Source organism: Pyrus communis, chromosome 17 (genome assembly GCF_963583255.1).
Source record: "Pyrus communis chromosome 17, drPyrComm1.1, whole genome shotgun sequence".
Classification (NCBI taxonomy): Eukaryota; Viridiplantae; Streptophyta; class Magnoliopsida; order Rosales; family Rosaceae; genus Pyrus; species Pyrus communis.
This window is the reverse complement of record NC_084819.1, coordinates 20,707,954-20,730,592: the sequence shown is the minus strand read 5'-3', so window position 1 is coordinate 20,730,592 and position 22,639 is coordinate 20,707,954. Positions and strand designations below refer to the sequence as shown.

The 22,639-nt window shown below is 35.3% G+C and overlaps 2 protein-coding genes across 2 annotated transcripts; one reads left to right on the top strand and one right to left on the bottom strand.

Annotated features, from left to right (window-relative positions):
• Positions 1-11,284: 11,284 nt before the first annotated feature.
• Positions 11,285-15,467, bottom strand: LOC137722650 (serine/threonine-protein phosphatase PP1-like). Its single transcript, XM_068461701.1, has 4 exons — positions 15,050-15,467; positions 12,941-13,500; positions 12,313-12,588; positions 11,285-11,652 (listed from the first exon to the last, which is right to left on the bottom strand). Exons 1-4 carry the CDS (start codon positions 15,222-15,224, stop codon positions 11,635-11,637), a joined length of 1,029 nt encoding a protein of 342 aa, XP_068317802.1. The 5' UTR covers positions 15,225-15,467; the 3' UTR covers positions 11,285-11,634.
• Positions 15,468-18,003: 2,536 nt separating this feature from the next.
• On the top strand, positions 18,004-20,406 carry LOC137722214 (uncharacterized). Its single transcript, XM_068461176.1, has 5 exons — positions 18,004-18,139; positions 18,683-18,826; positions 19,079-19,146; positions 19,252-19,302; positions 19,386-20,406. Exons 1-5 carry the CDS (start codon positions 18,004-18,006, stop codon positions 19,611-19,613), a joined length of 627 nt encoding a protein of 208 aa, XP_068317277.1. The 3' UTR covers positions 19,614-20,406.
• The last annotated feature ends 2,233 nt before the right edge of the window (positions 20,407-22,639 follow it).

Here is a 22,639-nt window from a genome sequence, read left to right as displayed (position 1 = left end):
AAAACACAAACTGGGTCATCCCTTACGTATGTATTGGTTCTTGTTGCGTGGGGCCACCAACAATGTTTGTCACGACTGTGTAACGTGTCATTTTTGTTTTTATAATTTCTCTAAATCAAAACTTTTTATTTTGTTTTTAAGAGAAATTGTCAAGAATTTTTCATGAACTCTCCGTCACCTTATAATTTAATATCAAATTTTATACTAATATTATAAATAAGTTAAATTAAGGACAAACCAATGAACGTTAATTTATCTTGATTTTTTATCTTGAATTTATAGTCAAAGTACTGGAATTTGGCTCAGAACCTTTGCCAAATTTGCTTAAAAAGTACTCTTACTTAACTTTCACGTAGAGAACAAGTATTGTCTCCATCATTAGCGCGATCAATTTTGTTCGAATGAGGCTTCCGAGATAATCTCTTATTAGTATCGGAAACACAAAGTGCATAATATATCATTTCACGTATTATAGAGGGATCACATGTTATGATCCGTACCTAGTTATGTTGTCTTTTATTTTCTCGAGGTTGTGAAATTATGAAAATTCTCTTAGAAAAGCTAAGTGGAAATCCTATGTGGACATTTAAGCTCTTTTCATATTTTATCTCATGTATTGCCATATTTAAGTAGTATCGTTGTTACAAACACTTGAGAGCAAGCAAACATAATTTGGAATTACAAGGAAGATTTTACGAACTCATAAGCGCAAGCAGAAGATATTCTTATGTTTAAGTTTATGTGGAATAGTAAAGTGGTATTGGCTTGTTCCAAGACACCATATATCAATTATTCAAGAAAAATCGGTTAACATATTCTGCATGTGCGCCGATAAATGAATGCGTTTTGGAAAAAAAAAGAAGAAGAAAGAAACGAGATGTGGATAGATAATTAAGGTGCATACATGTTAACAAGAACTGCTTTTATAATTTGAATATTAGTCTATGTGAATATGAAGCAATCAGAGTAGGATTATCTTCCCTCTTAATCTTTCTCCTCTTTCTATTTAAACGCTTACGATTAAGCTATGTTCTTCTTTTAATTTTTTTTTTAAAGATATAAAGACAAAATGAAAGTGTGAGAGGAGGGGAGGGAAGGGTAGGAGAGAGAAAGAGGAGGGGAGGGAAGGGTAGGAGAGAGAAAGATGAGGGAAGAGAATCCTATTCAATTCCGCTTTTCTCTCTAAAAAACAGAAAATCTTGCCATCAGTGGATCTTGAAAACCCCTCTTCCTCTCAAGAGCTATTAGCTAAGAAGCAGAACTAGAAAGATAAAAACTTGCATGAAATGAGTTCATTAGATAAAAGATGAGATGATCAATACATATTTCATGGAAGAGTTCATCGTCAGAAAAATCTATGTAGCTTTACAAGCGTTTTTCTTTCTGTGGAGAGAGAATCTTGAGAATGTAGATAGAAATGGCGTTTATGAGGATCCTTTGTCTTTCCCGCCTTCTCTTGTTTGTTTTAGGAGAGAGAGAGAGAGAGAGATTCGAAAGTGAGAAAGCAGACTACTCCCATAGCAAATGTGTTACTTTTTATCTAAAATTCCACGTTTATTGTACTAAAAACGTTAGACGAATCTGCGATATGTGAGTGTCCAACTCAGAATCTAAATCTTTTTTCGATGGGGGAATAAGTTCGTGTATTGTGTTTTTTGTGTTGCCGTACACGGCCGCTGGATGTAAGAATTTTCTCTTATAGTATATATGCCCTTAAATATCCATGTGCATTTTTGGTTACGTGTTGCTTTGGGATCAAAATGTTCTATATTTTATGCAGGCATATTACAGCATATGCTTGCGTTGAATCGAATATCTACTAAACGCTCCCATTAAATCACATGAAAAGTTGAAAGTGAGCCCCTCCACCATGTTTACAACTGTCTTTCGAAGAAATGGGTACACGGTCGGAAGTTCATATGCAAATTATGCCACAAAAAAAAAAAAAAAAAAAAAATATATATATATATATATATATACACACCCACTAGGGACCACAATTAACTGATATTTTAACTTTTTAATTGACGCATGACAAGTAGTTGATTCTTGCCAGATCAGTGTGCTCATTCTTTTGGGATTTGAATTCTCTCCTGAGCTAATGAAGAGGATCCTCATGACCAATCATCGTAGACCGTTGAATTTTTATCTAACGGTTACAAATAAAGGATCCCTTTAAAGTTATAATAATTGTAGCCGTTAGATAAAAATCTAACGGTTCATTATAATTGATCAGGAGGATCCTCTCCATTAGCTCAGGAGAGGATCCAAATCCATTCTTTTGTACTCATCTGCGTGCAAAGTCATAAGCTTTCTTAGTTGTGTTAGCATACGTTTATTTGCAGCTAAGTTTGATTGTTATAAAAAACGATGTGATCAGACATTTTTACAGGGTTATTCCGTTTTCAAAGATGTCGTTGAAATGACGTGATCAAACACATGTATGCGACAACTCTCTTATCAAAGATGCAGACCAAGAAAACTTTCATGATATGAACACACTAACGTTTCATCAATGTTCTCGCGGGCCATGGCGGCAAATTTTCATAAGTGCCATTAAGGAATCTAGTAAAAGTGATGAATAGGATGCAGGGGACCCAAGTGTCCTCACTAGAAGGAACCAGCACAAGTGAGCTGTCCAACATATCCTGAATCCACCTACTGTTTAGGCATCCTCCGGTCTCCATCTGGAGGGAGGACCAAAATATAATTTAAAATTTATTCAGGGTCTGAAACAAAATTTTTGATAAACAAATATTAGAAGGCAAAGATAAATGATTCATTATTCATATCTCGGCACTTAGTATTACGATCTAATAATATTTTTTTTACTGATAAGTGAAAGATCTTACGTTTGATTCACGCCAAAAGTGAATTTGAACCATCTTATTACTAGTTTATTATGAGACATAACACACTTTCTCACCCCTTAATGTAGATAATGTCATTTGTTGATTTTTTTTATCCATATCCCAACAACAGTGTCACTGTAGACGAACCTTGGATGGGGTGGCGCAACCTCAATAGTCTTAAAACTAGGGCCACATAATTATTTAATTACTTAATTAATTGTCTAATTAACTAATTAATTAATCAAAGTATCAATTAGTATTACGATCAAGTCGTATTCCTCTTCACTTGTCATTGAGAGATCTTAGGTTCATTTTTCACTAAAATCGAATTTAAACCACATTATTATTCGCTCATTATAAAACTAAGTTCATTCCTTCCTCTAAATGTAAATATTGTTAGTTAAAATAAAAAAGTAAAAAAAAGTGTGTCCATAGGTTTCAGGTAAATTGAATCGCGAGGAGGACACTGGACAAGTATGATCTGATCAGTAGAGCTCCATATCAAATTAATCCGGTCATCTGGATTATGGTCCAGTCAACCGTGGTGCTCCCCATGTGGTTGGACTTTGGTGGCACACCTTAAACTACGGTGCATCTGTGTGATATGATACGATGGCTTGGATATCTCCTTTTTCTGTAGTGCGAATCGCTTCGTGCCATATTTTTTTTTTTTACTCTTCTTTTTCTTTTTCGTCCTTTGCTAAGTAAAATCCTTGTAGAATTTTAAAAAGAAAAATATTAAGAACACTTTTTCAAAAGTAAGATTCTCTATAAATTTTTTGTTACCTTATACATTTAGCATAATATTTTATAAGGTCGGTGCAAAAATTGGTAAAGAGATTCTCTCAAAATGTGACTCTCTATGAACTCTTCGTCACCTAATGTTTTTGGCCCATTGTTTCATAAGATTGGCACGAAATATACCAAAAAATGAGGTTGCAGAGAATCCATAAAGAATTGTACTTTTGAATCTCCTTAGCTTTTCTCATTCTAAAATATCACTGCGCTCGGTTATTAAAACAAAGTTAAGAATACTTAATTTTGTTAACATGTGCCGCCAACTAATAAAAAAACACAAAAAAACCGCACACTAAATAAGTGCAAAAATTTTAAACTAACAATATTCTGCTCTTGTTTATAAATATTTTATACATAACTACAACACTTATCATGTGACAGCCTTAAACAAAGGGGTGTGCTATTCACACACCATATTTTACTTTTTATACACCCCTTGATAATTTCTATCCGTTGATCTTCTTCAATTCATCTGATCCGATGACCGAAGATTAAAAACGTGTGTAAGAAGTAAAATGGGATGTGTAGATATCACATCCCTAAACAAATATACTTGGTAAATCACTTAGTGGCTTCTCCCGTAAGTTAGTAAAACAATATTGTCTCTTGATCCCTTAATTTTTGTGGAGCTGAAAGAAACGTTGGTCATCCAATTCAATTTGTTTTGGAAAGAAAACACAAATTTGGTCATCCCTTACGTACGAATTCGTTCTTGTTGCGTGGGCCACCAACAATGTTCGTCACTGCTGACCTGTGCATGCACGTTCGACAATTTTTTTTTAATGATTTCTCTAAATCAAAACTTTTATTTTGTTTTATGTCAAACCTTCTTGCGCTCTTGGTGAAAACCAGCCTGTTATTCTTAAACTAATCTTTATCCGTATAGCGACGGCCTTTTCATTCGACACCACTAATGCTAAGTCAACTTTCGCCTGCTCTTGACGGGTAAATCTTGCAGTCAAGCTCACTTACATTTTGTTTTAAAAGAAAATAAAATAGTCGTTTTCGTGTAGGTCACGTATAAATCCGAAGTTTAATTCTGTAGTACCACCCCAAAACCCTCCCAAATAAAAGAAATGACATCATACATCTGAAGAAAAATAAAAGTCAAGTTACGGACGAACTAATGAACGTTAGTTTATTACGCGTTTTTTTTTTTTTTTTTTTTTTTTAAACAATTGAATTTTGCTCGGGAATTTATAGTCAAATCACTAGAATTTGGCACAAAACCTTAGCCAAAAGATTTGCTTAAAATTTAAGCGTGCTTAACTTTGACGTAGAGAATAAGTATTGTCTCCATCATTAGCGCGACCAATTTTGGTCGAATGAGGCTTTCAGAAGAGAAATTTTTATTATTATCAAAAACACAAATTACGTAATGTATCATTTTACATATTGTCACATTCCGACCTTGGGTCCATCCTGGGATTGCTCTTGCGCACTACTCGCTTAACTTCAGAGTTCCGATGAACTCTGAAGCTAGTGAGCTCTCAAAAGGCCTCGTGCTAGGTAGAGATGAGAATATACATATAAGGCTTACAGAATCCACTCATCTGGACGATGTGGGATCTTACATATATTATAGAGAGAGATCATTTGTCATATTATATCTTATTTCTTGTCATATTTGAGTAGTATTATCGTTACGTACCTGTGAGCAGAAGCAAAACATAATTTAGACTTAAAACGTAGATTTTATGAACTCGTAAGCGCAAATAGAACATATTCTTTATGTGTGAAAACCAAGACACCATAAATTATTCAAGAAAATAGGTACATATTTAGTATGTGCGCGCGCATAAATAAGTTGCACATGTTAATTAGTACTGCTTATATAATTTGAATATTAGTTGACAAGCGGGCTATAGGTCAATGTTCGGGCTTGTTCTTGGTAATGCTAGTGTCAATTCAACATAAAATGGTTCAAAAGGGCCTTTATCGAGAATAAATCTCACATTAATGAGACGGAAGATCTTGCATGGGCTTATAAGTAAGTTGGGCTACTCCTCATATTGCCATTTGGTTTTATGGTAAAACCTTAAATTTTTTCATGGTATTAGAGTAAGTTATCCCATGTGTAAAGCCAAACGGCCACACGCACTCCATGTCACACCGTTTATGTTGTCCACATGTTAGACTTGAAAATTCGTCACACGTGAGGGGGCGTGTTGAGAATGAATTCTACATTGATGAGGCAAGAGACCTTGCATGGGTTTATAAGTAAGTTAGGCTACTCTCTATATTGTCAATTTTATGGTAAAACCTCAACTTTCTTCAGCAATGCACTAGCATATGTTGAATGTAAGTTCGTGCGGCGATCATGAAGAAGGTCGTTCCTCGTTTGAAATGTCTTGACGTGACTTAAGAGCTCTATTTTAGAGTCCATTTTTGACATTCAGTCATCGTCTAAAAGTTCACGAACAATAACAATGGGGAGTTTATTGAAGTTTTCTCAGCATATAATTGGTTTCGAATATATATAAGCATCTTTTTATAGGGCCGCTCACGTAATATCATGGTCCATGACTTATAAGTTATACCCAATAATTTGATTAATTCAAGCAGTATAATATAGCAATTTGATATTATCAATACTATTATATCGCTCAAATCATGTGAAGTTCAATGTTGGTTTTGAAACTATTAAAAGGCAATGCATATTAGGAGTAGTAGATCCATGATTTGAACTTTGGGAATCTTAGTGTTAATGCAAGTTTTTAGATGGAAATAGAGCATGAATAGCGCAAAAAAATTTAGTTTGTTCACAAAGGTATTTTCTTGAACACTTAGTTGACTTGTTGTCGTTAGCCAAACTATGTTGCGCACATATCAACAGATATCAACATATTTTGAATCAATCTGATGAGTGACACAAAGAGAAGTTCTGAATCGATGAAATATGTTGTGATATACCTAACATGCATTATATCAAACACTTGGTAAATATAAAATAATCTTGTAGTAAACATTCAAAGGATACTTGAAAGTTCTTCACATGTATATTTCTTAAACTCCGAGCGATTCTGAGATCGCGTTGGTCACATTGTCCATCTACCCCTGCATATTTGGACCATTTAGTTATAATAAATAGACTTCAACAAAAGAAAGTGATTATAAAAAGATCCAGAATATTCTTTTAAAGTAGCATGCATGTGCTTTGGTTCATGCTTTCTCTGACTACTGACTTGGCTTGTTTCTTTCTGCAAGTATTGCTTTAATATATAAATAAAATGCGCATGCACCATGCAGCTTAATTACTTTGCAAATCTCAATTTGTATTCATAAACCATATAAAACAAGAATTATTGATTAAAAAAAAAAAAAAAAACAGAAAGAACCAACAAAACAAAACTCCCCAAAAACCAGAAGAACAGCATGGATCGAAGAAGAAGAACAAAAAACGATAGCACGAATTAGGGTTAGGGTTACACGTGGTAGCACGTGATAGTGAATTGGGTGAGCCGACCATAATGATCTGTCGACGGGCAGATCAATACGTACGTCGGTGGTGCAGACTCTTTGTTAGGTCCGTGATTAACGTTGATAAGTACTTGCACTTGCCTTATCATGAGGCAATGTCAGAAGCACTCATAATTCAGGACCCTTGTAGTTATTTTTTGCTATAAAAAATTAGTGTCTGGTCCATTTGGACTTTAAATCGTTGCAGTAAGTACTCGCAGTTGCTTGCAAGCACGCATGCCTGTGAGGTTGGTGGCTTCCAACGACCAGCCTGACATGTCTTTTGATGAATGAATCGAAAAATCTAACAAAAATATGCATCGGTACATACTAGAAAGTTCTCAAATATTATCGCATTTTAGGTCCTTCTATTTGATTTTGCGGGTCTCATCTTTGATTTATATATAAGTATACTACACTTGAGTTTTTGGCTATTAAATCTTTAGACGAGAATACAATAACAAAGATATAACGTTCAATAATTCTAGAGTATAGAATACTCCAGAGATAATAATTTTTGCTGGCCTAGTTCTAGACTAGTATAATAATTGCTTGCATTAATTTTGTGAATGTCGCGTTCATATATTTGTGGTAAGAACAATATATGAGTGGTGGAATGTACATTAGGACTAAAGTGGTCCAAAGACCTCCTGAAGTCAGGAAAATATATATATGATGGCTTTTCGAGGACCTTTCGGGATTTTGTTATGGGTTTGTTTGGTGTTCAATAAGTGTTTGGTGTAATGCTTTATATACATATCTCGGGAGCACTCGTCAGGTTGCGTCGAGAGTGTTCGACAAATTTTCTCGATAACCCTTATCAGGTTGCTTTTGCATATGTTGATATGTGTTAACATGTGCGAACATGGTTCGACTAACAACAACAAGCCCACCAAATGTTCAACAAAATATCTCGGTGAATACACTAAAAGTTTTTTGCGCACTTCGTGCTCTGTTTCTATCTAAAAAATTTAAACCTTTAACACTAGAACCCCCAAAATTGGAATCCTGGATCGGTCACTGGGTAAAGTTAACGCATTATAATGACCTAATTTTATTGTGTGAGCAGGTTGTAACATATCTTCCTACTTGGCTTTCTACAGTCCTATCTGGCTTAACTTCTACTCCATGTGAGTGCTACCTGTGCAATGCCAATTAGGTATGAAATTCAAATTTCAATTTCCCAACTTTCCCTAACTAATCCTTCTTCTACTTGTTTTTAAAAGGAACTAATCTAACTGCTAGTATAATTATTAATGAATAAGCATATAGATATACAGATCAGATATCTCTTTTTTTTTTTTTTTTTTTTTTTTCTGTCAGGATAATGTACGACTCCTGCTTGTTTAGGTGCAAATATATACTTGAAGAATAAAAAAAAATATCAAACGTTGGGCGCCAATGGTTTTGGTTTGGCCCCATGCCAAGTACAAACGGAAGCCACAGTATAATTAAGTAGCAATTTTGATCTTATTATATATATGATGATATGATATATAAATTCTAATGACAGAATTATTAGGGTTCCTTTAGCAATGGTTTTTTTAAAAATTCATTTTTTTTGACAAACGATAAATTTTGTTAGAATAGATGTTAAATTAGTCAACGACAGAGTTTGAACTCACACCGTCATGCAATGACTTAATACATTTCCACCACACTTCTAGTACTTCTTTAAAGAAACATATAGTAGGTACGTCTTTCAGGGCTTTTCATAACTCAAAAATACTTTTAATTTTCGGGCAAACATATAAGTGTTTTTGATAACTTGAAAACCATTTAATTAGATACCGTTTGATAATCATTTTGTTTTAAAAACTGAAAATTACTTCCTTAAGTTTTCAATAGTTAACAAACAAGATTTCAATTTTTATAAAAGTAAAAAAAAAAAGAAAAAGGAAATAGGTATCAAACGGCACTTGAATTATTTAAAAATACTTAACTATTATTCTCATCTCAAAGTATGATTTAAGAAACTTTTGCAGATATAATATACAGAAACTTCATTTAGTATACTAAACATTGTTGGATGTGTGTCCTACTTCTACATACACTGTCCACGTGTTCCACTGTGTTCTAGTCATGCGACACCAATTATTTTTCCCTTCGTATTATTTAAGATCACCATTTGCATATCAGACAAGAGCTTCATTGTTGCACACAAATTCCTTTTATTTCTGTTGGAATGCACATCCAAGTTAGAATCCACCTTTGATTTAAATATACTCACTTTGATGTAATATCATATTTCTTCAGACTTATTCTTGCTAATCTGTTTGTTCCATATAATGCTTGAAGGGCAGGTAATGACCTAACTAAAACAAAAAAAAAAAAAAAAAAAATCGATCATGGGAATCGGAAGAGGATCCTCTCCTGAGCATAGGATGAGGATTCTCTTGACTACGAAATCCGGGCCGTTCAATTTTAATCCAACGGTTCTAAAACAGTGGGTCCTCTAAAAGTTATAATAATTGCAACCGTTGGATTAAAATTGAACGGCCTTAATTTCGTAGTCAAAAGGATCCCCATCCTATGCTCAGGAGAGGATCCTCTTCCATGGGAATCAAACAATTAGGCACATGAAGTTATATTTTGTTATTTTTTTATGGCACCAAGAAACGAATCGAGCACCTTTGATCTTTTTAAATTTACTCTATCCTCAAACATATAACTATACTAAAAATCTCCGCCTGTAGTCTGGGCCTCGCCTAAGCGCTAGACGGATGACCACCATCCGGATTAATGTCTAGGTTATGATGAAATTATATATATTTTAAGTATAAATATACATTTATTTACACGAAATACAATAGATTTATTTAAATTTGCCTAGTGCACCTAGGTGCTAGACCTTAGCCCGTTGTCCGACTAGCGCCTAACATCTTTTAAAACCTTGAACATATCGAATTACAGATTTCACATTGTAAACAAAATCTTTGCACTGGTGAGTTAAATAATCGTGATCTTTTCTATCTGTTGTCAATTGATTTCGAAAATATACGACGATTTGAGTTCATAGTTCCTTCTATAAATTCTGAACCCTAATCTGCATGCAGCGTCGTTATTACGTATTCATCGTGGACCTCCATAACAACTTGGTCTTCGTTTTGTAGCGCTATGTGGTTGCATTTGTGTCGCATTAGTACTCCTTTTAGTGTGACTTGCAAGTATGATGATGTAAAATCAATTGACATGAAAATATCTTTTTACCTACCATTTTAGAAAGTTATCTTCAGATGACTCAAACATTTAAAGGTGTGTGTAATTTGTCCAATTTTACTGTTTTCTACTTGACATCCGCTCACGTGATTGAAGCCAGTGTTGTCTTTTAGAAAAAAAAAAAAAAAATTCCTGCATCCGTTGCATGAAACAAGTCGCTCACAACATGTGAGTAGAAAATGACCTGAACCACACAATGTGGATCCCTGTCTCACTTTAAATTAAGAGCACCCACCAAAACCAACAGATTTGTGTACCAGTTAAGCTGTATATCATGTACATTTCAATATTCGTGGTGCTTAATCGTCAATATTTGTGGTGCTTAATCGTCAAGTTTGTGGTGCGCTTAATCATCAAGTAATGTACTAATTGATGAGGTCTGTCTGAAGAGAGAGGACTTTTGAAAATGGTTTCGACACACAATTTTTTTCCTTGTGCAAACTCATGTATATACCTCTTGATTTTCTTTTAGTTTAATCAATTTAAATACCATTGATAAACAGAAGCGCATAGACAGAAAATGGGTTAGCAAGTTGAGGTTAGCTTTTGGAGAATTTTGCAGTGTGCTGGAAGCTTGGAACACAGTCAGTACACCAAGGGTAACAATACAATTGATTGAAAACGTAAAAAGAAAAATTTCCAACCAATTGTATTATATGACACTTGATGTACAGGACCAGGTTCTCAACAAAATGATTTTTTTTTTCCAACTTTTGCTGGCCTTGCTTACACAATACCTAGCATTTGTAGGAACAATTTGGAAAATGAATTCTGCATATTCTCTTTTGGAACACCTATTTTATTTATGTCCTTTGATTTATTCTCCAAAACAAAACACAAACAAAGGTGTTAACGGAGAGAAAATGAGCGTTCGGAAATATCTTCGGTGTTTGTAATCACTAGAGCTACAAGTCACAATGTCCAAGAAAAATTAAAGGATGAAAAATGGTTACGAGTACATGCAAGAGAGAGATTTTGTTAACAAGAAGACTTGGACAATTTTCCCCGATATTTTCATTACAGGCATCTGGCTGTTCTGAGATTTTCCATGGTCTCAGAGAGACTAATAATTCATAGCAGCCATTAGTGTACAAGGACGAAGAGAAGAAGGTACACAGCCTTCTACCTTCAAACCCAACTTTATATCATTCTCCATTAGTTTCTAGTGACTTTTCCTTTCAAATTTTACAATTTAAACAGATTACAGCGAAGTTAAATTGGCTCTCGTGCTTCCAGATGGAAACCTTGGCTCGATCATGATACAAATTGGGCTTCGGCTCCTTCCCTCTCCGCCAGATCAAACATCTTACCTGTGCATCAAAGACTGCAAGGAAAACAAAAATGTACATTTTTATCAAATACGTAAATGCATCGTTGACATACAGATTCGAAATGTATTTGATTGAATGAAATGCATCAAGAATTAACCACTGGGAAATAGATGTTTTGTGGGTATACGATTCTGAAAAAGAAAACATTTGCTTGCCAGAAACGTTTTGTTATAATGGAAGAAGTAATTCACTCTCCAGATTCAAGGACAACCAGAATGATGGTCCTAAAGCTGAAGCAGGGGAAACCAATCAGAACTCTTGGAAACGAATTACAACAGCATATAATTCGTAGGAGCAAGATGAGAATGAAGGTGAACGCATCCAAAAGAACAAATATATTGTAGAAGGTGAACGCATTTGCTTACATGTTATCTGCGAAATCCGAAAAGAGAAATGCAGTTCTTATACACATCATCTTTCTTATACACATCATCTTTTCTTTGTTACAATGCTAAAGTATTCACAGTAAATCATCTTGAAATATTGGAATAAAAGAAGCAAGCACAGTAATGGCTTTTTTGCAAGCCAAAACCAGACACCGACATGATGTGACGCAAACAAACTAGTGGAAAATTCAAGTTCTCTAACATGCTATCTAAAGCTTCCTGCATAAAACATAGTTTTGTTTCTCTTGAATAAAAGGTTGCAATTACCTTGATTCCTGTAACAGTGTTCCCAGGCTTAGCTGCTGCTATGCTCGCAAAAGCGCCAACTCCAGATGAAGTATTTCCAGGTTTAGCTGCAGTCATGCTCCCAAAGTTAAATTTCGGCTTTTTCTCTGCAGGTTTTAATATTTGAAAAGAGCACATTAATGTCTCATCCACACTCATCATGGCACCAGCATTATCAAATTCCCCACAATAATTAGGTGCTGAAAATATCGTCACAAGTTGTCGGTTGGCAAATAACTCGTAGCCATCCTCCACAACCTGCCAATGATAAAAAGAAAAACATAACTAATTGCCCTGATGCACGGAAATAAATTAAAATTTCATATCCTCAATAGTCAGTGCAAGTCTGTATAGAAGAAAGCAACATTTGCCAATGCCACTACACCAGCAGGGGAGGTCTGGGAATGCCAAAGGCTTCATTCTTATACCAAAGAAATGAGAATTTATCTGGATTAAAAAATACGTAAAAAAGAAATTATAACCACACAAAACCCCCGACCATAGAATCCCAGATAGGAAGTAATGTTTGGCTCCCACAGGTATATTCCCTACAGTCCTACAAGTGTAAAGAGGATATGAACTGAACCAAAAAAACGCCAATCAATAAAACCTGGTGAGCACGACAAATGAGATCCAAATCATGCTTCTGAAGAAACTCCGTCACCGTGTCAGGACCAAATGTAAACGAAACTCCCCGCTCGTTCCCTCCCCAACCTTGAACATCTTTACTGGGATCAGACCAGAGAAGGTCACAAAGTAAACCTGTGTCTGGTACATCTGTTGGCCTCTGTAAATTTCTGATTTGATCTAAATTATGCAGGTCGGGAGAAAGACCGCCATGCATGCAGAGAATCTTTTCATCAATCAGAGCTGCCACTGGAAGGCAGTTAAAACACTCTGTGAATGTCTTCCATAACCTCACATTGAATCTTCTCTTACACTCATCATAAAATCCGTATATACGGTTTATAGATGCACATTCATGGTTTCCCCTCAAGAGGAAAAAATTCTCAGGATATTTTATTTTATATGCAAGGAGAAGACATATTGTTTCTAAACTTTGCTTTCCCCGATCCACATAATCCCCCAAGAACAAGTAATTGGCATTAGGAGGTAGTCCACCGTACTCGAAAAGCCTTATAAGATCCGAGTACTGACCATGTATATCACCTGCAAACGATAAGCAGTTCACTTTTAAGAATTCATGAGATTAAATCGTTGAAAACTAAAGTCATATGAAAAAGTAGGCAAGAAAAGAATATCAGCAAAAGCATCTGAACTAAGCAATCATGCTGAAATTTTCTACACTATTTGATCTGTTCAAATTTCCAAGACACAAAATGGTGAAATGAGCACAAAACGTGAGCTTTCACAAAGAAGTGATGTACCTCATTGCTAGAATATAATCACCCATAACATTCCCCTAAGCAATTATTTAGATTCGGTTTTCCAGTTACAATATTAATTTTTTATTATTATTCAGAGTACCCATAAACCTTAGCTTCCCATCATCCCCCAACAAATTAATTTGCAATGCCACGATGCCCGCATGTCACATCCCTCAAAATAATTCAGAAAAGATCACATATCTCCATAATTTACGTAGTCTACAAAACTAGAATTACCAACTAACATTTTACAAAATAAGTTCCTTTATCATCAGTTGATTAACAATCAATTACTTCGTTCTTTCTTTTGGTCAATACCAAACTTTGAACGAGCGATGAAAGAAGAATAAGAAAATAAGAGTAACTGACTATACATATGAAACTCAAAACTTCTGTAAGAAGGATTGATTTACAACCCTCCATGTTTCATGTTATCGACCTTGTGTGCAGGTATCATAATTATATGCAACACCCCTCCAATATCATAAAGAAAGAAGGTCACCTTTCATCTAAAAACAAATCCAAACTTTAGCATACTTACAGGCAAAAAACTACATGGGTTTAGAAAATAAAGCCCACTTAGCTCTCGTGCACAAAACATATAAACACGGCCACACACAATGATTACAAATCTAATCTTCTTTGCATTTGCACAAGAACATAAGTGTTACATTACTTGTCATGAGTATAAAGCAGACACTGCAGTAAAGCTCACTGCTTGAACGTCTATGATACAATATTTTGTAGAAATACAATTCTAGGATTCATACAGGCGAGCGCAGTGGCGTTCTATGATTCATTCAGCCGACCTCACTTGGTGGGATAAGGTTTTGTTGTGGATGTTGCAATTCTACAAACAATTAACACGCCCGGACATTCCCAATTCTTGAAATGTTAAAAGGTTTAGCAAATTGTAAACGCGCCATTACCGGATCATCTGAAATTGTTCCAATCAAGCTATTCATGCCCGAATTCAGTAACCAAACTATACTCACTATACAATGCCAAACTACACGACAACCTTCGCGGTTATCAAAGAACAAAATGTTCGACTGACCCAATCCTAAACGAAACACTTCCATAATTTGTGTAGTCAATGAATGTTTTGCCATACAACATACCGATTTTCACGGATTATTCCACAAAAACAAACATTGGTCAGAAACAAAAACAACTAAAATTTCCCCAAAAAATGAGTACACACAACCTAATCAAATCAAAGAACAGAACTTTCCAATAAATTCCAACTAATTCAAAGCCACAGGACAAAACCCATCACGAAAATTCAAAACTAAACGGAAAAATTAAGGTTGTTTTGCAAAGAAAAGTACCACAAATCTTGATGGGTGCTTCGAGCTCTAACAAATTAGGCTGCTGCAAGAAGATTTCTTTAGAGACCAAACAAAGCTGCCGGATCTCCGACTCCGACAGCTGGACCTGCTTCCCGGGTCGGCCTCGGACTTCGAGGAGTCGGTTGATTATGTCATCCAGAACCGATTGGTCCATTTCCCAGGAGTTGGTCGACGTCTAGAAAGTCAACGGTCCGATTGAAAACTGGAAGACTGAAACTTGAAGAGAGGAAGAAGAAGAAGAGAGGGAGGGCAAGGAAAGAGTGGGACTTTTGGGTGGGGGGGATTCGATGGGTTGGGTTCTTCTGGCTGTCGTTTTCTGTGAAAGGGATGTCGTCTCAGTGTTGGACAGAGTGGTGTTTGTGACTTTCTTGTGTGATTTCAGAGAGAGAGAGAGACAATATTTTAAATTCGAAATTCTTGCACAAAATAATATTTATTCTTTTGTCAACTGCTTGAAGGGTGAACAATTTAAGGTTCTTGTTCTTGTTTTTGGGTTTTGATTTCTGCTACAAGATGAAAGTGTTGTTTTCAGTGTTTGGTGGGAGTTTGATGGTACACAAATTTGATGGAAATGAAATGCTCTCCATTTTTTTGGTAAAAAATATAATTTTCTAGAACTTAAGTTTAATCGCTTTTAGGTACGTAAGACTTTTTAAACAAACTTCACAATTTAGTTTTCTTAAAGTTATTTTTACTGCTCATTTTTCAAACTACTCAGTAGTATCAGATTATTGAAGAATTATTAAAAAATCAAGATAACCATTCATTTTAGTGTATATAGTTATGTTTTTAAGTGAGAGGGGGATGATTGAAATTGTTTAAGGGTTCTCCTCCCTCCAAAACACTAAAGTTCAAATCACTTTCAGTAGAAAATAGAAATAATAAGTATGTGACTTTAAAAAGTGTATCTTTGATATTTATTCATGAACAGAAACTTTATAAGATGATTTCTTGAATGTTGAGAACACAACCTAGACATAATCTTGACTTTGAATACAAATGTCATTTTCTTATTTTTTTTGTTTGTGTTTGGTCCGTTGCATGTGTTTGTGTGTTTTAAGGCTTATCCGACAACCCAACATCAATACAAAATTGAGTTTCTCATTTGGTGAATCTAAAAGTTAAATCCGACTAATTAACCGTAATTTGAAGGTAAAACAAAGAAAATGAAAAATAAAAACTTCTACCCTGACTATAGTTCGAACTGTAAGCAAGATTTGACCAAGATTTTTAATCATTTAAATCACATATTTCTTATTTTCCTATGTAACAATTAGCAATCTTTGTCTCTACTCTCGAGTACAAAAAAGTTTAATCGCTTTTAGGTACATAAGGGTTTGTCTTCTTTAGTTCAATTTACTAAGTAGTCTGACTTTTTAAACAATCTTCACAGTTAAGTTTTCTTAAAGTTACTTTTATTGCTCATTTTTCAAACTACTCAGTAGTATCAGATTATTGAAGAATTATTAAAAAATCAAGATAACCATTCATTTTAGTGTATATAGTTATGTTTTTAAGTGAGAGGGGGATGATTGAAATTGTTTAAGGGTTCTCCTCCCTCCAAAACACTAAAGTTCAAACCACTTTCAGTAGAAAATAGAAATAATAATTATGCGACTTCAAAAAGTGTATCTTTGATATTTATTCATGAACGGAAACTTTATAAGGTGATTTCTTGAATGTTGAGAACACAACCTAAGACATAATCTTGACTTTGAATACAAATGTCATTTTTTTTTTTTTTTTTTATGTTTGTGTTTGGTCCGTGTGTTTGTGTTTTTAAGGCTTATCTGGCAACCCAACATCATTACAAAATTGAGTTTCTCATTTGGTGAATCTAAAAGTTGAATTCGACTAATTAACTGTAATTTGAAGGTAAAACAAAGAAAATGAAAAATAAAAACTTCTACTCTGACTATAGTTCGAACTGTAAGCAAGATTTGACCAAGATTTTTAATCATTTAAATCACAGATTTCTTATTTTCCTATGTAACAGTTAGCAATCTTTGTCTCTACTCTCGAGTACAAAAAAGTTTAATCGCTTTTAGGTACGTAAGGGTTTGTCTTCTTTAGTTTAACTTACTAAGTAGTCTGACTTTTTAAACAATCTTCACAATTTAGTTTCCTTAAAGTTACTTTTACTGCTTATTTTTCAAACTACTCAGTAGTATCAGATTATTGAAGAATTATTAAAAAAATCAAGATAACCATTCATTTTAGTGTATATAGTTATGTTTTTAAGTGAGGGGGATGATTGAAATTGTTTAAGGGTTCTCCTCCCTCCAAAACACTAAAGTTCAAATCACTTTCAGTAGAAAATAGAAATAATAATTATGCGACTTCAAAAAGTGTATCTTTGATATTTATTCCTGAACAGAAACTTTATAAGGTGATTTCTTGAATGTTGAGAACACAACCTAAGACATAATCTTGACTTTGAATACAAAGGTCATTTTTTTTTTTTTTTTTGTTTGTGTTTGGTCCGTTGCGTGTGTTTGTGTTTTTAAGGCTTATCTGACAACCCAATATCGATACAAAATTAAGTTTCTCATCTGGTGAATTAAAAGTTAAATCCGACTAATTAACCGTAATTTGAAGGTAAAACAAAGAAAATGAAAAATAAAAACTTCTACTCTAACTATAGTTCAAACAGTAAGCAAGATTTGACCAAGATTTTTAATCATGTAAATCACAGATTTCTTATTTTCCTCTGTAACAGTTAGCCATCCTTGTCTCTACTCTGGAGTACAAAAAGTGATTTTTCAATTAATGTTACCCCCGTCTGGTCGGTAACAAAAAGGTTCCTATTAAAAGTAAGAAAACATTAAGACATTGGATAAAACTCATCAATGCAGAACCTTTTTCCAGTCAACTGAAAAAAACGGCGCGACAATCAGATCAGACGGCCGAAATCGCATCCGAAGAATCTCAAGATGAGAAGAGGAGGAGGACATTCTTCTTCTGGGAATTACAGAAACCCATGTCTGACTATGCACCAACCATGGGCTTCTTTGCTGGTTTATGGCATCAAGCGCGTCGAGGGCAGGTCCTGGCCTTCTCCTATCCGAGGTTTCAACCTTAAATTCTTAGAATTCAGTTCAAAATTCTGATACCCTTCTGGTTTAATCTTATGTTTTTTGATGTTGGTGTGTAAAGTTTTGAGCTTTTGAGAATGTGGTATGTTATTTGCTAGCTAGTTCGTAAAGTGTTAGGAATTTACCTTAAAATCTCCGAATTCAATTCAAAATTCTGATACCCTCGTGTCTTTTTCTTTTTTTTTTTTTTTTTTTTAAAGTTTGGGAGTGAAGTTTTGAACTTTTGAGAATGTTGTCTGTTATATGCTATTGCTAGCTAGTTCGTTAAGTGGGAGGAAAAACTTTAAGTAAGCTGCAAAGTTTTGATCTTAATTTTTTAGAGAAGCAATTTTTTTTTTAATTTACAAGAGTTTAATTTCTTCGAAAAAATTTGATTCGTCAAGTGTTGTTGCTTTTTTCTTCAATTTAGATATTGTTTTGTTGTGATAGTTGTTATTGGATTCTTGTTGTTATGGTTATTGGATTCTTGTTGACGGAGATGAGCGTCTTTGTGAAGTCTTGAATTTGTCTTTCAAAGGCCGTCTCTGGATTCATGCCGCTGGTAAGGTTCCTGATGAAGCTACAATCAAGGCAATGGAGGAATTTTACAGAGAAATTTATGCAGTTGATGGAATCACTGATCTTAAATTTCGGGAACATTATCCCGTTTCCAGACTTTTAGGTATTCTAAGTTTCGTACTTTGTTTCATGGATGTTCCTCGTTTCATGTATGTGTGTGTGTGTCTGCATAAATACATCAAGAGTATCTTCCTTGTGGATTTATCTCCAGTGGAATGCTCTTTTTTATCAATCTTCGTTCAAATTTGGAGAAAGAAACTGTTGCATTTTGTTTTTATTCCTCGTTTAGGCGGTCTAGACATCACACGTGCACACAACACAAATTTGACAAATTACGGTTTCATCTTTGAAATAGGGTTTGTCGAAGTGGCTGGATGTGTTAGACGTGAAGAACTTGTGTCCTGGGAGTTGGTACCTGAAGGGGTGGACTACTGTTTTACTGATGACCTTTTAGTTCATTATATAGCAAGGTGATGATTGTTCCAAGGCCGTGTTGATTAAGCTCTGACCGATTTATTTCATATGCAGGTGAGGCTGGAACCACAAACTGATATGTGTTGGCTTTGTGAGCAGCCACAGGTGTGTGTTATTTTCGATTATTGAGTGGTTTTGAGTGGTTCATATCATATATGATTAAGCTTTTATTTCTTCGATTATTGCAGAAACTGTTAGTTCCATTTGAGATGCGTGGCTACCAAGGTGTCTACAACCTCGTGTGCTATTTTGCTGTTCTACTGCATCACGAGTGTCCCTTGACACTCTACAGCGAGCTGGTTATTCTTTCTTCCCTTTGCATTACTAACATATTTTTAATCTTAATTCAATTTCTTGTAAAGCGCAAATATGTATTCTGTTCGATGCCATTCTCTTCCCCTGCTTTCGGCAGTTAAAAAAGATAGATTTATCTGTAGATATGGTTCTGTTTTTTGTGTAGTTGGATGTAGTATTTGATTTGAGGTTGGGTCGTTTTAATCAAAGGCATTACTACGAGACTACATGGAATTTCTGGTTGTGGACTGAACATGGAATGAAACTGTAACAGATTGTTCTTACTTAGTTTATAAAACAATGCAACGGTAGGGCAACGCAGAACTTAGAGGGGAGCACACAAAGCGGAGGTGAGACTTTGGGCTTGAGTAATGTAAACACAGGTGAGAATCGCTGACCCAAAAACTTGTTGGTTTCAAGAACAAAAGGCTCCTGAGAGGAAAAAAAGGCCATTTTAATTGATATTTGTTAGATGTGGGTTTATTAAGCATAGTCTCGCTCTAGTTACCTAATTTGGATCCGATTTTATGTCTAATAATGATGGTCAGGATGCATTAAACATGGTAATATTTGGCGCCTGTGATGCCATTTTTTTCGATTCTACAACTTTGCCGATGTTGAAACACTTGATATACTGATGTCGATTGCTGGAGGTTAATAATAACCATTTTGAATAGCCAGACCTGAAGACTTTGTCAATGATGTTTGCATTTTTGCTGCAGCGCTGGGTGAGAGTGATGGAGCCATGAAGACTTTTCATTTATTCTTGGAACGTGGAACACTGTGGCAAATATCGCGCATTGCTCGCAGCAAAGCTTGATGTTAGTTTACAGGGTGGTGAGATAAGTACGGGGTTGTTTGGTATCCTTCTTAGATCAATTTTTTTTGCTTTTGAAACAAGTACTAAGTAATTTAGCTGCGTTCATCATTTTTAAAAACTATAAATGTAGTTTAGTGAGTTCAATTGTGATAAAGTTCTGAAATTGGTGGAAAATTTAACAAAAAAATTGCATTTGGGTATGGCATTGTGCAAGTTTTACAGAAATACATTTATAGTTTTGTGTGGAAATTATTGTTGTCTAATCGATCAGTTAATAAGGAGGACTTCCATAACTTGGGAAGGTGTCCCGTACCATGTAAGTTGCTCCAGTTAGATAGGGCTTTCTAGCCATAGGTTTGATGAGTGGTCCTTTGGTTATAAGAAGTGTGAGTTGGCTTCTCTACTTGGCATGGAAAATATCTTTGTATTTCAGCAAAGCTTAGTTCAAATGGGTGTTTCATATTTTTTGTTGTTGATGAGTTTATTAGTGTTGATGAATGCGGCTCCTGATTCTGAAGCAGCTTCTTCTGTATTACCCTATCGCATTCCTAGTCGATCTCCGCCGCCGCCGCCTCTATTCAATCGTCGTAACCATTTCCGTTATGTCTTACCATCTCCTCCTCCTCCTCCGCAGACGCAGCCACCAATGTTGCCACGGCTGCCGTCTCCATCAGATTCATTAGCCCCACCACCGCCACCTCCACCTTCACCATCATTTGCATCGCCACCACCACCATCCTCACTGCCACTGCCATCAACACCACCGACATCACCACAGCCACCACCACCATCATGGGCATCACCACCACCACCATCGTCATAGAAAAGATTCATAACAAAGGATCGATGCGGTTAAGGTGCGCCTTCCTAAGTTATGGTTTTAAATTCAATGTTTGCATTACGAGTGGAGATTTACATTATCCAAAAACTTATCATAATCCTTGCTGAAGAAAGTATGTAGTTTCAGTTCAGCACCTTAGTTCAAATGTTGGGTCCTATCTCCTATGGTGTCGTTCACATTTATTATGATTGATGTAGATATGAGGCTGAGGCATATCAGCATATGTCGGCTTCATCTCTGTATTAAAGTTATGCACCTAATTATGTGCTGTTGTTAGCTAGCACTTACTCCATTTCCCCCATCTATATTTGACTACAAACAGTTCTAAATATATGTTTGGTAAAAAAACTTAAAAGTGCTTTTAGTTTATATGAGCGTTTTCAGAAAGCACTTTCAATTACTTTTTCTTGTCCAAGAAGCGTACTTATAGAAGAAACCTAGACGACACATGACATGATGTATAAATTAGTATTTGCAAAAGAGTACAGCCATAACAAAGATACAAAGAGGTGACAAATTTTGAAGTTTCAGCCATGTTTCGTTACTTCTCACTTTCAGTTTGCAATTGAAAGAATATACAAGATTGTCCGTGTAACATACATAATAAGGTGGTGTGCAGTGCATACTAGCAAATTAAGTAGGGTGGTGCAATACAGCCATTCACACACCATTTTTAACCTTTCACACAGACATTTCAATTTTCGGCGTGTTAGATCAAATGAATTGAAAATGATCAAATGACAGAAAGTACTAGAGAATGTGTAAGAGATAAAAAGTAGTGTGTGGATAGCACCACCCTTATAGTTTACAATTAGATAAAGAGTTTGCAAACCACAAAAGAATAAGAGTTTGCGAACCGTAAACCTTTTACAGATGTATATAGATATATTATATATACATATAGATGGCCAACAGAGCCTATATATTGAAGCTGGAAAATGAATCAGGCAAGCTCGCAGAAGAATTAAAGATAATTTCTTTCTTTGGTCATGCCAACTTAGAAGCATGATGATTATCATCTCCCGTAGTATTTATACTGCATTCTCACTTCTATTTTTCTCCTATTGCACTTTTGTTTATAAATTTTCGATTGAATAAAACAAATAAGAACTAAGGGAATATAAATAGTCCTTGTTGTGACAGCCTGTTCTGAATTATTTGTAACGTTAGTGTGAAAAGACGATTTTACCCCTAGACCTTAATTAGTGTTGTAGGGTGTTTGGTTTGTTTTGTTCTTTTTGGTTGTGAACTCATTTGGACCACACACTCACACACACCCATCTTTCCCGTGACTCCCTCTCTCTTCTCTCTCTCGGACTTCTTCCATTTTCTTCCTCATCGTACGGACAACTTCCATCCAACCATTTCTGGCACGGATCGTGTTTATTGTTGGTGTTTTTGGACTCCTTTCGAGCTCAGGAGTCGACTGGTGGTGTTGGTTGGACTTGAAACCCTCGAAAACCCGAGAACCAAGGAACCCAGATTTG